Source organism: Rhinatrema bivittatum, chromosome 3 (assembly GCF_901001135.1).
Source record: "Rhinatrema bivittatum chromosome 3, aRhiBiv1.1, whole genome shotgun sequence".
Taxonomy (NCBI): domain Eukaryota; kingdom Metazoa; phylum Chordata; class Amphibia; order Gymnophiona; family Rhinatrematidae; genus Rhinatrema; species Rhinatrema bivittatum.
Genome location: NC_042617.1, coordinates 118,598,237 through 118,613,312, shown reverse-complemented (window position 1 = coordinate 118,613,312; position 15,076 = coordinate 118,598,237). Strand labels below are relative to the sequence as shown.

Below are 15,076 nucleotides of genomic sequence, written 5' to 3'. Positions count from 1 at the left end.
CCCGGAGCAGGACTATGCTCCAGTTCTTCTCTGAGAGGCATTTAAGGCTTTTCTGCAGATAGAAATAATCTCTTATGCTAGTTATAAACAAAAGGATGGGAGGCAAAAAAGTGAAAGGATGCTGGCCAGAATTGCAGAGTTGGAATCCTTGCACAAATGTGATTGCTCAGTTCACACTTTGTATCCGTTGGAAAAAGTTAGAGCTGAGCTTAAATCTTTGGAGATTAATAATATTGAAAAGGCTATGAAATACACTAGGCTTTAATTCTATGAGCATGGTAACAAGCCTGGGGCCTTTTGGCACATGTGGTTAAAAAAAACAAAACTAATAGAGCACACATATTAAGGATTAAAATTTTGTCTGGTTGAGGGGTCCTCTTATTTGGAGAGGTAAGATCCCACATATTAAATTGTCAACTTCCCAAAGACTATGGGGACATGGCTGTACCTGACTTGTTTTTGTATTATTTATCTGCTCACCTAGTGGCTTTACAAGAATGATTCCAGGAGATGGATTCTGTGGCTTGGTGGGACCTGGAACAAGTGCAGGCTAAGGGATATAGTTTACCTACTGTACTGTTTTTTTTTCTTTCTTTTGGCAAGTTTCACATCCACTTGTACAGTCAGGACAGTTTAGTTGGATGCGTCCTGATGAGACTAGAGTTTTTGTAAGAGTTATCCAGCTTCTGAAAATTAATGACCCCACTCACAAGTGGAACTGCTTGGAGCCTATTCAGGTACTTCAGAGATATTTTAAAGAATACAGCCCACAGGAAGGAGCCCAACCCATATCTTGTAATGGCTCCTATAACTCCAAGCTACTGCTGCGCGCGCAGCCCTAGGGGAACCCAGGGGGCGGAGCCAGCCACGTGAGGAGGACGCCGCGGCCATGCTGGTTGGGCAGCAAAAACTGCCGACACCGAGCCTCAACGTCGGCGGGTCGGCCCACCGTGCCGGTGAGTGACTGGCCCCGGTCACGGCTTGCCGCAGCTGGCGGCCATAACAGAAACACTACTGCTTGAGTTAATAGATAACATCATGAGGGGGTTTGACAGCGGTAAACATTACATTTTAATGATGCTAGGCCTATCAGCGGCATTCGATACAGTGAATCATGACATCCTATTAAATAGATTAGAAGAAATAGGATTAAGCAACAAACCAATCAAATGGTTCAAATCATACCTAAATAACAGATACTTCCAAGTACAAATCAAAGATGTAATGTCATAGAAAATAAACCTTCAAACAGGAGTTCCGCAGGGATCAGCCCTATCTGCCACATTATTCAGCATATACATGCTGCCCCGTTATGTCACCTGCTAGCTGGTTTGGGCATCTCACACTACATATACGCTGATGATATTCAATTAATACTTCCAATTGATGACACAATTGAAAAAACATTAAACATAGCCAACATGTATCTAGATATAATAAAACAGCTTCTGAACCAAATGGAATTAGTTATTAATATAGAGAAAACAGAATTCCTACATCTAGAATGAAAAAACATAATGATCATTCAAAACCCAATCACACTCAATAACAACCAAAAAATACAACTAGCTGAGAAAGTACGAAACCTTGGAGTGATAATCGATATGGAACTCAGTATGAAACAACATATATCTCTAAAAGTAAGGGAAGGATACGCCAAACTTATGACTCTTAGAAGACTAAAACCACTCCCAACGCTAACCAACTTCTGATCAGTATTACAAGTTTTAATTTTTGCTAGCACTGACTACTGTAATGCCCTTCTACTGGGCCTACCGTACACCATAATAAGACCACTACAGGTATTACAAACACAGCTGCAAGAATTCTAACTGGTAAAGGTAATAGAGACCATATCACAGATACCCTAATTGAACTACACTGGCTACCCATTGAGCAAACAATACAATACAAGACTCTATGTACCATACATAAATTAATACATGATGAAAAGGCAGAATGGCTGAACACGGCCCTTCGCTTACACGTGCCTAACAGAAACCTGAGATCAGCAAACAAAGCACTGCTAACTATTCCCTCAGTAAAAACAGCTAGACTAACTCAAGTAAGGGATAGGGCCCTATCCCTAGCTGGACCTATAATATGGAACACCATGCCTTTAGAAATCAGATTGCAAAGAGACATCAAAACTTTCAGAAAAAGTCTAAAAACATGGCTATTTAACAGGCATACCACAAAGAGAATGGAGAGTAGAATCCAGGGAAATATAGGATGCAGCCAGTAGAACTTCCACACACACACCATCTTACTCAAATTGTGTGTATTTTATTTTTATTTTTATTTGTATTTCAACAACAAAGGACTAGATTTAAGTATTAGTTTATCTTATAGCTGATATAGATATAATTGGACATGACTTATCTTACCCACCAATTAATATTAATATGAAACTGTTACAGTATTTTGATGGCACCTGTTTAGTTGATATAATTTAAGTCATTTAAGCAACATGATGTTATGTGCCTTATTGTGAACCGTTGTGACGGCATCTAGCTTAACGATGGTATAGAAAAGATTTTAAATAAATAAATGCACATATGCTCTCACACACATGCACACATGCTCCCTATCTTTCATTCCACACATACAAGCTCTTCTTTCATATGCACACATACTCTCACATACATAAGCTCCCTCTCTCTCGTTCACACAGGTTCTCACACACACACATGATCACATGCCCTCTTTCATCTGGGTCTCTCCCTTTCTTTTTCCTGGAGTCTGTGGGGGGGTGGGGGGGGGGGGGAGGAAGGAGGTCCCGCAGCATCCTCCTCACTCAGACTGCCAGCAGGTTGGGATGCGCCAGCAGCCCTGTGTCCTCTTTTAGATTTTGGCTGCTGATGGCCCTATGGCCTCCTTTAGTCTTTTGTGAGATGGAGTGTACCAGTGGCCTGACGGGCCTCCTCTTTCACAGCCACCAAAGGATAATTTCTATGGCAGCCTGTTAGGCCTTTTCCTTCATGGCTTGAGCTTTCTGTTCTCTTTGTACAGTTCACTTACCACGGACTCCCTGTTATGGCTGGTGGACCCCTAGGAGTCCACGGGCCACAGGTTGGAAACCACTGTCTTAAAGTATTTGCACCAGAATTGCCGGCATACATTACAGCTATGCAGGCTGTTAGAATCTATACATGAAGAGAACGGTTCTCCAACTATTAAGTGTGCCTGGCACATTCTGACAGCGATATAGTTCTTGGTAGTATCAGATGTCTTCTGAGATTGTAACTTGCATGGATCAACCCTATAACCTTCAGTCTCTGTTCCAGCTTTGAAAGTGAGCTCAGTTATCCACTGTGATAGGGTGGGCAGACTGTAGGGACAAGTCCATACCCCAGCAGATTCAACTAGTGCGATTTTATCAGCGCTGCAAGCAGGATGTGCCTGTAGCCGAAAGGAGCTGATGAATATTCATGTGGACAGCAACAGCTCCAGGAAACAGCTAGTTATTATACATGCTGGCAAAGAGGCCAGCCAGGTGTTATAATGGATCCCTGGGGTGGGGTCCCAGGAAGAGGTTGGGTCTGGAATTCTCTCCTTCCCCCTCCAGCGCATTTCTCAGGAGTTTTTGATTTCCTGAGGGAGAGTTTGCGCCTGCTTGCACAAGTCGAAGGAAAGGTTTCTGCTGAGTGTGCCAGCTAGTCAAACACTTTGTGGGTCTTATTCAAAAGGACTTTTCCTTATTATGCGTCCATGGGGGTGGGGGGGTGGGGACCCTTTATTGAATAAGGTCCTATATAATAAGCTCATCACTGTTTCCTGAAGCCTGGAAAAGTGTGAAAGCTGTTACAAGAAGCTTCTTAACTTGTCTTGAGATCTGTGATGCCAGAGGATAAAAGCAGCTAGAGAACACTACAGCCCTGTTGTAAGTTGTTACTGGAACTCCGAGTCCCTGAAGTGAGGGACAAAGGCTGCATTTAGCATGCTTGAAAGAGGAGAGAGACTTGCTTAAAGAGCCATAGCCCTAGAATAACTGCCTGAATAATACGTGCTGAAAACACTTAAATCAGAAACATCCATTCAAGTCTCCTCTCTCCTGCCGTGCCCCTCTCAGCCAGGCTGTTACAGGTTCCCTTTGCTGTACCCGTGCTCACAGCAAAAGCTGGAGCAGCTCAAACTGCTACACAATAGGAGTCTTACAATGTTCCCTGGTCACTAATGCAATGAAATGTAAGCCCTATGTGGCACATATAGGGCAGCAAGCAGGAGGCCTATTTCAGATTAGGCTGTGGTTTAAAATAAAAAGTGATGCTGTACATGAACAATAATGCGCCTTTGTCATATCTTCAGAGGGATAGCCGTATTAGTCTGGTGTAACAAACATGACAGAGGTAGGTGGCAGCTTCCACACTAACCAATTTATTGAGGTATGAACTTTCGAGGGCCAGTGCCCACCCTGTCCGAAGCCCCTGAAAAAGTGGACTCTGATAGTCTACAATGTGCCACCCGCCTCTTATCATTTTTGCTAACCAGACTAACACGCCATCCCTTCGGAAGATATGGCAAAGTCTAGAAGGTGCCCCTCGCCTCGTACCTTTGTCACGTGATCAGAAAAATTACCAAGCACGGTTTTTAATGAATGATGATTTTCTAAATTTCAAAAGCATATCCAAAAAAGCCAAGGGGCTGATTTTCAAAGAACTTTGAGTGGCCAAGATTTCCAGCTACATTTAGCCAGCTAGATTTAGGAGAATGTTTTTGCCATAACCTTGCTGTTTAAGTTGAGGCTGGAAATTCACATAAATTAACTTGACTCGCTGCAATACAATTGGCTGTCTCACCGCTAAAAATTCATCTCACCTACTCACCTAACTCCTTGTATTAGGCTGGTGAGATCCTTTAAAAAATAAAAAAAAAAAGACCCCCCCCCCCTTCTTCCCACTCCAAAGCCCCAATGTGAAAGAAAACTTTCAGCCCAGCAAACGATGCCCCTCCCTTCAACCTAATCAGCTAGAACTCCCCCTCAGACCAGCCCACTTGTGGGGGCCCAAGCCCTGCTCCCAACCCCTGATGTTTTAATACAGGCCCATGATCCCATGCTGATCCCTTAACCTGAAAACCAATGCTCTCCTCAAGACTCCCCAATCCCAAAACTAATGTTCCCCGTCCCCCAAATCCAAGATTAATGACCCTGCATGTCCCCAATCCCAAGACCAGTTTTCTAGTGGACCCAAGACTGGTGTCTCCCCTCCCCCCCCCCTCCCCCCTCCCATGACTCCCACAGAACCTGTGGTTACAATTCTGGGGTACCCTCGTCTTCATCAGCAGGAGGGAGGCGAGATCCCTCCTGCCACCTCCACCCCTCGTTACCACCTACCATTAGGTTTCATCTGGCAAATCATATATTTTAAAACAGGACTGCAGTAAGAGGCTGCGGATGGTGCAGTGATGTAGGGGCATGGACTGAGCTGACATTGGTGGTAGGTGGTGGCAGAACTGTTATTGCCACCCATCTAGTAAAAAGGATGGGGGGGGGGGGGGCGTTTCGTGCTGTTTTCTTTCAGCGCTGGGGACTAAATTTTCCAGTTATGGCACTATATTCAACATAGTCATTATTCAAAGGAGGGCAATCACCTTGGTTTGATTTACAAGGACAAGTGGCACATGAGAAGGGTAATTTCCAAATGCATTTCCATGGGTAAAACGGTGCTTGGTGCAGACTGTGAGCTGAGAGCGGGGCTTATGCCATCTGCTCTTACAGGGGGCCTTTCATGGTCTTCAAGAGGGTGCTTAGCTTTTCTCAGGGCATGAACTGAAATTTAAAGAACCTCAATTTACAATCCTAAGATGTATTGCAAATTGTGAAGGGATCACAGTCTATGAGATCTAAAACTTTGGCTCCCTTCTCAAAAAAACAAATTGTGCAAAAGAAGAGGCAGAAATATAACAGAAAGAGTGGATGTAGGTAGCAGCTTCGATTGGATAAGGTTCAGCAGTCAACTGTCATCCGTAACCTGTCATCTTTTAGTATATTCAGCCCATACCATCAAATCTATGTATCTAAACTCACACATGTGTTGTGCACTTGTCAGTAGAGGGAGAAAGGGAAGAATAATCTTGCGCGTATGGCACTGAACTCAAGAATGAGTCAGAAGTACTTCTGTCTATGGATGGGCAGATAATTGGTTTTTCAATCCAATTACCATAAATTTTGACAAATTTGTGCCTGTAAATAATTTTGTGGTTATTGATCTAATTCAGATGAAAATTTCTATGGCCTAATGTGCACTATGGGCCAGATATTCAAACCTATGCGTGGGCATACATTTGTGCGTGTAACCCGGCGCGCACAAATCTACGCCCGATTTTATAACATGCGCGCGCAGCCATGGGCATGTTATAAAATCCGGGGTCGGCGCATGCAAGGGGGTGCAAACCTGTGCACCTTGCGCGCGCCGAGCCCTAGGGGAGCCCCGATGGCTTTCCCCGTTCCACCCCCCCAGCCCTACCTACATCCCCCCCCTACCTTTGTTTTCGAATTTACGCCTGCCTCTGGGCAGGCGTAACTTGCGCGAACCTCCAGCACGGCTGCTGTGCCGGAGGCCTCGGTCCCGCCCCTGGACTGCCCCCGGACCAGCGCCCCACCCACGCCCACACCCCCTTCCTGCGCCCGGAGCGGCACCCTGCCTACGATCCTGCCGCCTTCCTGTCCCTTTTTCAAAGCCCTGGGATATACGCACGTCCCAGGGCTTGCACGTGCCGCCGAGCCTATGCAAAATAGAGGTTTTGAATTTCCCACTCATTTGACTGCTCCTAACTTATCCAGCTAAAATCGTAGCGAGATAAGTCAAGGGCAGTCGGGGTGGAGCTGTTATTTACTGTAGTCTATCCTAATTTATCCAGCTAACTAGGACTGCCTCAGAGCAGGCCTAAAAGTTATCTCTGTAAACTCTGACCAACTTTCAGATAACTGGGTATAGTCAGCAGCACACTTGGGCCGCTGAATATCCAGTATGCTAGCCAGATAAATTTCTACCATCTCGTAATCTGAAACTGTCTCTGAAGACTCTGCTGGTACAGCATCCTTTCATAGCATAATTGCAACGTGCATGGGGATTCAATTTGGATGAAAAACAGTCCATGTATCCAGAATATTTTAAAACATGGTTTATGTGTTTTCCAATGCCGCAGGTCCCCGTAGGAACTGAGATTGAGGGGATGAACATCTTGGGCTTGGTGCTGTTTGCTCTGGTTTTGGGAGTAGCTTTGAAAAAGCTCGGACCGGAGGGGGAAGACCTCATCCGATTCTTTAACTCATTCAATGAGGCAACGATGGTCCTGGTATCCTGGATTATGTGGTGAGTGTATGACGGCTGTGTGCAACAACATTTTATGCAATTGGTTTGTGTCTAATTAGTTTACTTTTAATACCTTGCTTTTAAATTGCAGGCAGGGGGCTATTTGAGCAGACTGTATTCATAGCTGGAGAGATGCTTATTTATTTTATTTTATTGATTTTATATTCTGCCTTTTCCATTTCTATATACAGAATGAATTACAATCTTAACATTCATAATAAAAATATGTAAAATACTAACACAACATTTTAAACACAATCAAAACAGATACACAAATTTGACAGCATAATATTAAACAGATGCCTCAGTAAAATATATTTTCAACTTTTTTCCAAAACTTTTAATGTTTAATGTCACAGCTAGCCATGGGAGTCCTCCTCCAATGGCACGGCCATGCAGGATATTACTTTATTTCCACCACTGTAATGACAGTGACGTGTTGGTGCTCTCCCCCTCCCCTATCTCCATATGGGGACCCATCTTACCTACCCCTGTTGATAGCCCTGACAACAGCACTTTGACTCAGAATTACTCCATTTAGATTTGAAGGGTACCAGAGGTAAATGAAAGGCAAGTGTTTATTTGGGAGAATGGATGTTTGTGAGCCTGCCTGTGAATGGAGTAACGGGTGTTACTGGAGTGCCTTTGGTGGCTCTTCTTCCAGCACACCCCAGATATCTTTATTCAGACATGATGAATATGTTTTTCTGACTGTTGCTATTCAGCAAAACTTGAATGTGGGTAAATCAAGTCTTTTATTAAAAAATACAAAAGGCAGGCAGATAAAAAATATATAATATGATTGACCAACAAGTTTGAAGTTTCTAGAAGGTATGCTGTATATATATCTGAAGGGTCTGACTTGAACTTGTAAAGTACTGTATCATCTTTGCATAATTACTGTGTTGGTGCAATGAAAGATATCCCAAGGTACAAAGAATCTAGTCCTCTGTGCACTAAGCAACCGGCTATTATATATCATACTTCAGTATAAATGGACAGTGGAGCCTTTTCCCAACAACGTAAAAAGAAGTGCCAGATGATCTACAGCAGTGATTCTCAACTGCTGTGCAACAAGAAAGTCCTGCCTATGCCGTGGTAATGGCAGACAGGGACATGGCTTGGCATGGGCTTATGCTCTGTCTCTATTAGACAGTGCCCTCAGTTTCAGCCACAAGAGCCTTTTGATTTCTGATCCAATTCCTCCTCTCCCATGTGGAGAGCAGGAGAAGAGAGAGTAAGCCTGGAGCACAGCAAAGAAGAGCCACTTTGCTCCCTAATCCAGTTCCTCCCTTCAGGGACAAGACAGGATGGGGTGAGGCTGGAGTAGACACTGCAGAGCAAACAAGAGACCTTATTTTCTTACTTTTCCTGTTCTGGCCCCTCCCTCTTCTGCCCCCAAGGCAGAAACTGGAGGAATGACAAGAGAGGGAGCACCGGTATAGAGAGTAGAGGGGTCTCTATCTTTCCCTGCTGTGTCAGCTCCAGCCTCTCAAAAACTGGCTGGAGCCAGCACAGATAGGAAGAAGGTGAGAGATGGAATACAATCAGCTCTAGGCAACAGCTGGGAATTGTAATATAGCAGAGGAGGTGAATGCTAGAAGGAAAGTGAGAAGGGTTGGGCATGAATGCCTGGGTAGGGGCAGTGCAAGAAGGCATGAATGTTGGGGGAAGTGAAGAGGAGTTTAATGCTGGAGGGGGTCACTACAGGAGTGGGGTGAATGTTGATGAGATATGGAGGGAATTGAATGCTGAGGTGTGGGAAAAGTGCATGAAGGGGGAATGTTTCCTCCTCAGCTCCCTTAAGACAACAATGCAAACTTGGGCTGTTTCACAACGTTTTTCTCCCCGACATCCAGGCTGTCATTTGTTCTTCAGCAGTAGTTAAGGGGGGGGGGGAGGGAATAGAGGGATTGAGAGAGAGCCAGTGCATAAGAACCATGTGCGAGGGAGCTGTATGTTAAAGTGTGTGGCAGGAAAGTGCAGGGGCACAAGAGCTGGAGAGGAGGGTGGGAGAGTTGGTTGAAAAGAGGCAGGGGATGTGAGAGAGAGCTGAAGGGGGCAGATATGTGTGAAAGAAAGCCAGAGGTAGTGAAGGGGATGGGGTATATGTAGGGTGTGTATATGAGAGAATCAGAGGTGATGAAAGGAAGGGAGGATGAAAGAGAGCCAGAGATGATGATGATGGGGGATGGAGGGAGTGAGAGAGACACAGGTGGAAACTGGAACTGGAAATCATTTTAGAGGAGAGATATACACACACACAGATAGTGGGGAAGTGGGTGGTTTGGGTGTGTGAGAGCCAAAAGGAGTGATAGGAAAAGGTGTATGAGAGAGAAAGCCATAAAAGGATACTGGGGGAAGGGTAGATTATGCAAGGGTATGACTAGGGATGAAAGTGATTCAGAAAGAGGCTGATTAAGGGAGTATGAAAGGGGATAATTGGGGATGAGAGAGCCAGATTGGAGGAAATGGAAGAACACTGTAGAGGATGAGTGAAACGAAATGGTTAAGAGGGAATGATTGGGATGAAAGTCACTGTGGGGATGATGGGAAATGGTGAAAGAGTCAGAGAGGAAGTAGCTGTTGGGGGAGAAGGGAGTCAGCTAGTGGAAGATGGATGGAGAACCAAACTAGTGTGGGGAAGATGGAGGGCTGAAAGGGGCAAGTGTTGAAACAGGCAGAACTGTGATCAAATGTCCCAGATTCACCCACCTGAAATCTTGTAACCTTCCCTTCCCTTCCCTCCCTCCTTCCCATCTGCAGGAGGAGAACAGCACTTCATGCTTATGCCTCTGCTGGCTCCAACAGGTAAAAAGTACTGCTCTCCTTGTGCCGATGCTTGGGAGAGAGAGCAGTTAGGATCATGTAAAAATTGGTTTGGTGTGCCATGAGGATTGAGTAAACTTGAAAATGTGCCATGAAATGCAAAAGGTTGAGAAGTGCTGATCTACCATTCTCCCAGCACTGTCGATACGGTTGGGTTTATGCAGAGTCATACTCTAGATTAACATTTTTAAAAAATAAAACAGATGACTCAAGAGTGTAACCTACACTGATGCTTGGAAAATAGTACTCCTGGCTATCTCTTGACATATTTTGTTCCACTCTTTTGGAATCCAGGTATGTACCCGTTGGCATAATGTTCCTGGTTGGAAGCAAGATTGTGGAAATGGATGACATTGTCCTCCTGGTCACCAGCCTTGGAAAATATATTTTTGCCTCTATTCTGGGACACATCATCCACGGAGGAATAGTGCTTCCCCTTATTTATTTTGCATTCACTCGCAAAAACCCTTTTAGTTTTTTAGCCGGACTTATAACTCCCTTTGCAACAGCTTTTGCAACTTGTTCCAGGTGAGTTTCTTTTTGGTTTATTTCTGTGTTGATTAAAACAAAAAATGGTGGGAACTATTGCTAACTTCTAGTATTGAAAGAACACTGAATTTGTTTAATTAACTGAAGGGTAGTTCTGTTGAGTGCTTTGTAAACTTTATTTCTTAATTTAGGTAACTTTTCCAGATTCTAATCATATGATTTATACTCATAGTTGGGGACTGTTAATTTAAGAAGCAAACAGTTACATATCAATGAGTTATTCCTGGTCACTTTTCATTCAAAGATTTTACCAAAATAGTTATTCGATTTATATTAGTCTACAAAACGTTCTTTACTGATTTTATTCTAAACTCTTTAAAGTCCAATGACATATGCACCCTCTCTGGTTGTGCCAGTACCAGGATCTTAGTGGTAATGGGGTAAACCTCGGAGTTAGGCAGCTAGATCAAAGCCTTCGAAAATGTACCAGGACTCAGCTGCTAATTTCACTAACTCAGATTCTGGGTGGTTGGGGGAAGAAAGTTAGCAATGCTTGACACTGGGCTGGTAGGAGGTAAGGCCAGCTCGGCATTAGGAATTATTGGGGGAGCGCTTGTTGAGGGAGAGAGAATGGGGGTCGGGGTCAGGGAGCTTTCAGGGCATATTTTATTTTGACAGTGGGCTGGAAGGAGCGGGTGAGGGAGGCTGTCAAGATGGATGCTTTATTTTGACATCAAGCAGAAGAGAGAAATGAATAGGAGCTCTGAAGGTGAGTGGATGGGAAGGATGTTAGGTTTTAGCATCGGGGTGCCAGGACTTAGGATGCACAGCATTAGTCAAGCTAGCAATCTTAAACTAGTCAAATTTTTATCCACAATCTAGCTGACTATAAGAACATAAGAACATAAGAAATTGCCATGCTGGGTCAGACCAAGGGTCCATCAAGCCCAGCATTCTGTTTCCAACAGAGGCCAAAACCAGGCCACAAGAACCTGGCAATTACCCAAACACTAAGAAGATCTGAGGCTGAAGGCTGAAAATTTCACCTAAAATTTAGCCAGCTAAAACATAGCCAGCTACATGTAAACTGAGCGCCTTATTGCAGATTTGCCCCGATGAGACTTTGCTGATGTTAATCAACTGTCCATTAGCTCTTCTTCTAATTGTATTTGGGCCTTTCTGGTGTGTAGGCCGAATAGATTGAATCAAGGCCACCGTGCTTCACATCCCATGTGACAAGTGGTGACAGTAACTGGCTCCATCCATATATCTTCTCTGGTTTGTAGTAGCTCTGATCGCTCATTGGCTGAAAACTGAGAGTACTTTTTGAGCATCTGGACTTCATGTATTAAGTACAGAAAATATTGAAGGGGAAATTATATAAAGTAGAAAGCAAACTGATGAGCCAAAATGATCATTTACTGTTCCCATTCATGTTGGGCTTCAGACGGGATGGTATGTTTACTGCAGCAGTATTAGGCATGACAGAGCTGCAAGGTATTAGCTGTGAGGTTATTTCTAAGGCTAGACTGTCCAATTTGGGTAGGACAGTTTCCGGTTTGTCACAAGTCCTCACTTAACTGTGGTGGTTGAAAGCAGGGAGTGCTGCAGAGTGGCTAAAATGGGTAAAAATAAAGAGCCTAATTCACTATACCGTGGCATTTTTCCCCAAGGGACAGCAGAGTTTCTTACCTGTAATAGGTGTTCTCTGAGAACAGGAGGATGTTATTCATCACATATGGGTGACATTATCAGATGGAGCCCAACACAGAAAACTTATGTCAAAGCTTCTAGAATTTTGACTTGGCACATTAAGCATACCTGGCATGCCCTATACCTTGCGTCCATATGGGGTCCTTCTCCACTCTTATAACATAGAATTGTATATATAAATGAAAAAATTAGGAGAAACCCAACTCTGGGGTGGCAGGTGAGTTTTGTGAGGACTAACATCCTGCTGTTCTCGGAGAACACCTGTTACAGGTAAGCAACTCTGCTTTCTCCGAGGACAAGCAGGATGGTAGTCCTCACACATGGGTGAATCCCTAGCTACAGACTGCTCCCCAACACAGAAGGGGACCAACAGACACACAACCAACAGGCACAACAACAATAGTGCTGTTGGTAAAAGAAGGGGGAGACAGCCTGAATCCAAACAACGGATCCTAGGCGGAGAGAGTTGGGTTCTACACCTCAAACAGATTCTGAAGAACAGACTGACCGAACTTACTGTCGTGTTGGCCATCCTTATCCAGACAATAGTGAGATGTGAATGTGTGGAGAGAACTCCTCATCGCAGCCTTGCAGAACTCCTCCATGGGAACTACTCACGTGGGCCACTGACGCTGCCGTGGCTCTGACAGAATGAGCCTTGACATGACCCTTAAGATGCAGTCCTGCCTGGGCATAACAACAATGGACTGGTTAAGATGAGAGGTCTAGAACAGGTAAATGTGAATGTTATTTACTCTTTTGGATAATAGAAGGACTAGGGGGCACTCCATGAAGTTAGCATGTGACACATTTAAAACTAATCGGAGAAAGTTCTTTTTCACTCAAAGTACAATTAAACTCTGGAATTTGTTGCCAGGGGATGTGGTTAGTGCAGTTAGTGTAGCTGTGTTTAAAAAAGGATTGGATAAGTTCTTGGAGAAGTCCATTAATTGCTATTAATTAAGTTGACTTAGAAAATAGCCACTGCTATTACTAGCAACAGTAACATGGGATAGACAGTTTTTGGGAACTTGCCAGGTTCTTATGGCCTGAATTGGCCACTGTTGGAGACAGGATGCTGGGCTTGATGGACCTTTGGTCTGACCCAGTATGGCATGTTCTTAAAGTCTGTCACTATCTTAGGCAGGAACTTAGGGTACATATGCAAGACCACCCTGTCATGATAAAACTTAGTGTAAGTTGGATAAGTTACTAAGGCTTAGAGCTCGCTGACCCTGCATGCTGGGGTGACCGTCACCAAAAATATGACTTTCCAGTTCAGGTACTTCAGGTCTCAGGTGTACAGAGGCTGAAAAGGAGCTTTCATCAGCTGAGCTAACACCACATTGAGGTTCCAAGACAGCAGGAGGCCTTAGGGGAGGCTTCAGCTGAAGCAGGCCCCACATGAATCATACAACAATAGGATGTACAGAGATGGGCGTACCATCTATACCCTGGTGGTATGTGCCAACTGCACTGAGATGAACGCTAACAGAGTTGGTTTTTAAGCCAGCTTTCAATGGGTGTAGAAGGTAATCAAACAGTTTTTTGGGGGGGCAGAAGAATGGATCTAGGGCCTTCTGCTCACATCACATGAAAAACCTCCTCTACTTCAGTCCATAGGCCTTTCTAGTGGAAGACTTTCTGGAAGCCACCAGGACCCGAGACACATCCTGTGAGAGATTGAGTGGTTGCAGGATTAACTTGTCAACATTCAGGCTATTTGCGATAGGGCCTGGAGGTTGGGATGCCATAACCTGCCTCGATCTTGCGTGATGAGATCTGGGGAAGTCCCCAGACTGATTGGTCTCCGGATGGGCAACTCTTGTAGGGGTGGAAATCAGACCTGTCTCGGCCAATAAGGGGCTATGAAAATCATAGTCCCCTTGTCTTCGCAAAGCTTTAAGAGAGTCTTCGCCACTAAGGGAATCGGAGGATACGCATACAGAAGACCCTTGCCCCAATAAAGGCAAGGGTGTCCAAGGTTGGTTTGCCACCTGACCTGTACAGGGAGCAGAACTGAGACACCTTCCTATTGCAAGGGGACACAAATACTTCTATGTCTGGGCTCTCCCAGAGGCGGAATATCCAATTCGCTGCCCCCCTGATCTAGGGACCACTCGTGGGGTCTAAAGGCACGACTCAGTTTGTCCGCTACCACGATCTCCAACGAAACCACGTACATGGCCCTGAGCACCATCCCATGGGATGGGGCCCATGACCAGATCTGGACCACTTCCTGACACAGGAGGTACAATCCCTTACCTCCATGCTTGTTGACATACCACAAAACTACATGGTTGTTGTTTTGATTCAGGACAATTTTGTTGGGGAGCCAATCTCTGTGTCAGAGTTCTCCGTGTTGAGTTAGCAATCTGTCAGCGTTCTCCATGCGGAGTTAGCAATCTGATGCGAATCTGCTGTGATCTCCGTGAAGAGATAGCAATCTGATGGTTTCTCCGTGTGGAGTCAGCAATCTGTTGTCAAAGCTCTATAGAGAAAGCTCTGTTGTTAAAGCTGGTATTAGCAATCTGTAGTTATTTAGAATAGTTGTGGGTGGATCCTTGGACCAGTGGCAGGTCACCACGCCCTCGGGGGAATTCCCGAGAGGGACCACTGGTCAGGCTTACTGTAGGAGACAGACACACACTAGTTCTTTTATTAGACAATATGGTAAACCACCAGAGGTGGCAGTAGTGAGCTGGAAGTGCCCGGCTGGGCTGTAGTCC

At 44.7% G+C, this 15,076-nt stretch overlaps 1 protein-coding gene across 6 annotated transcripts in view; it reads left to right on the top strand.

Moving 5' to 3' along the window:
* Nucleotides 1-15,076, top strand: part of SLC1A4 (solute carrier family 1 member 4) — a 101,388-nt gene that overhangs the window by 56,536 nt on the left and 29,776 nt on the right. For all 6 annotated transcript variants that reach the window (XM_029593624.1, XM_029593628.1, XM_029593626.1 and 3 more), the window contains 2 exons: nt 7,150-7,316; nt 10,440-10,673. In XM_029593624.1, coding sequence (XP_029449484.1) covers nt 7,150-7,316; nt 10,440-10,673 — 401 coding nt within the window. The remainder of the gene's footprint in view (nt 1-7,149; nt 7,317-10,439; nt 10,674-15,076) is intronic.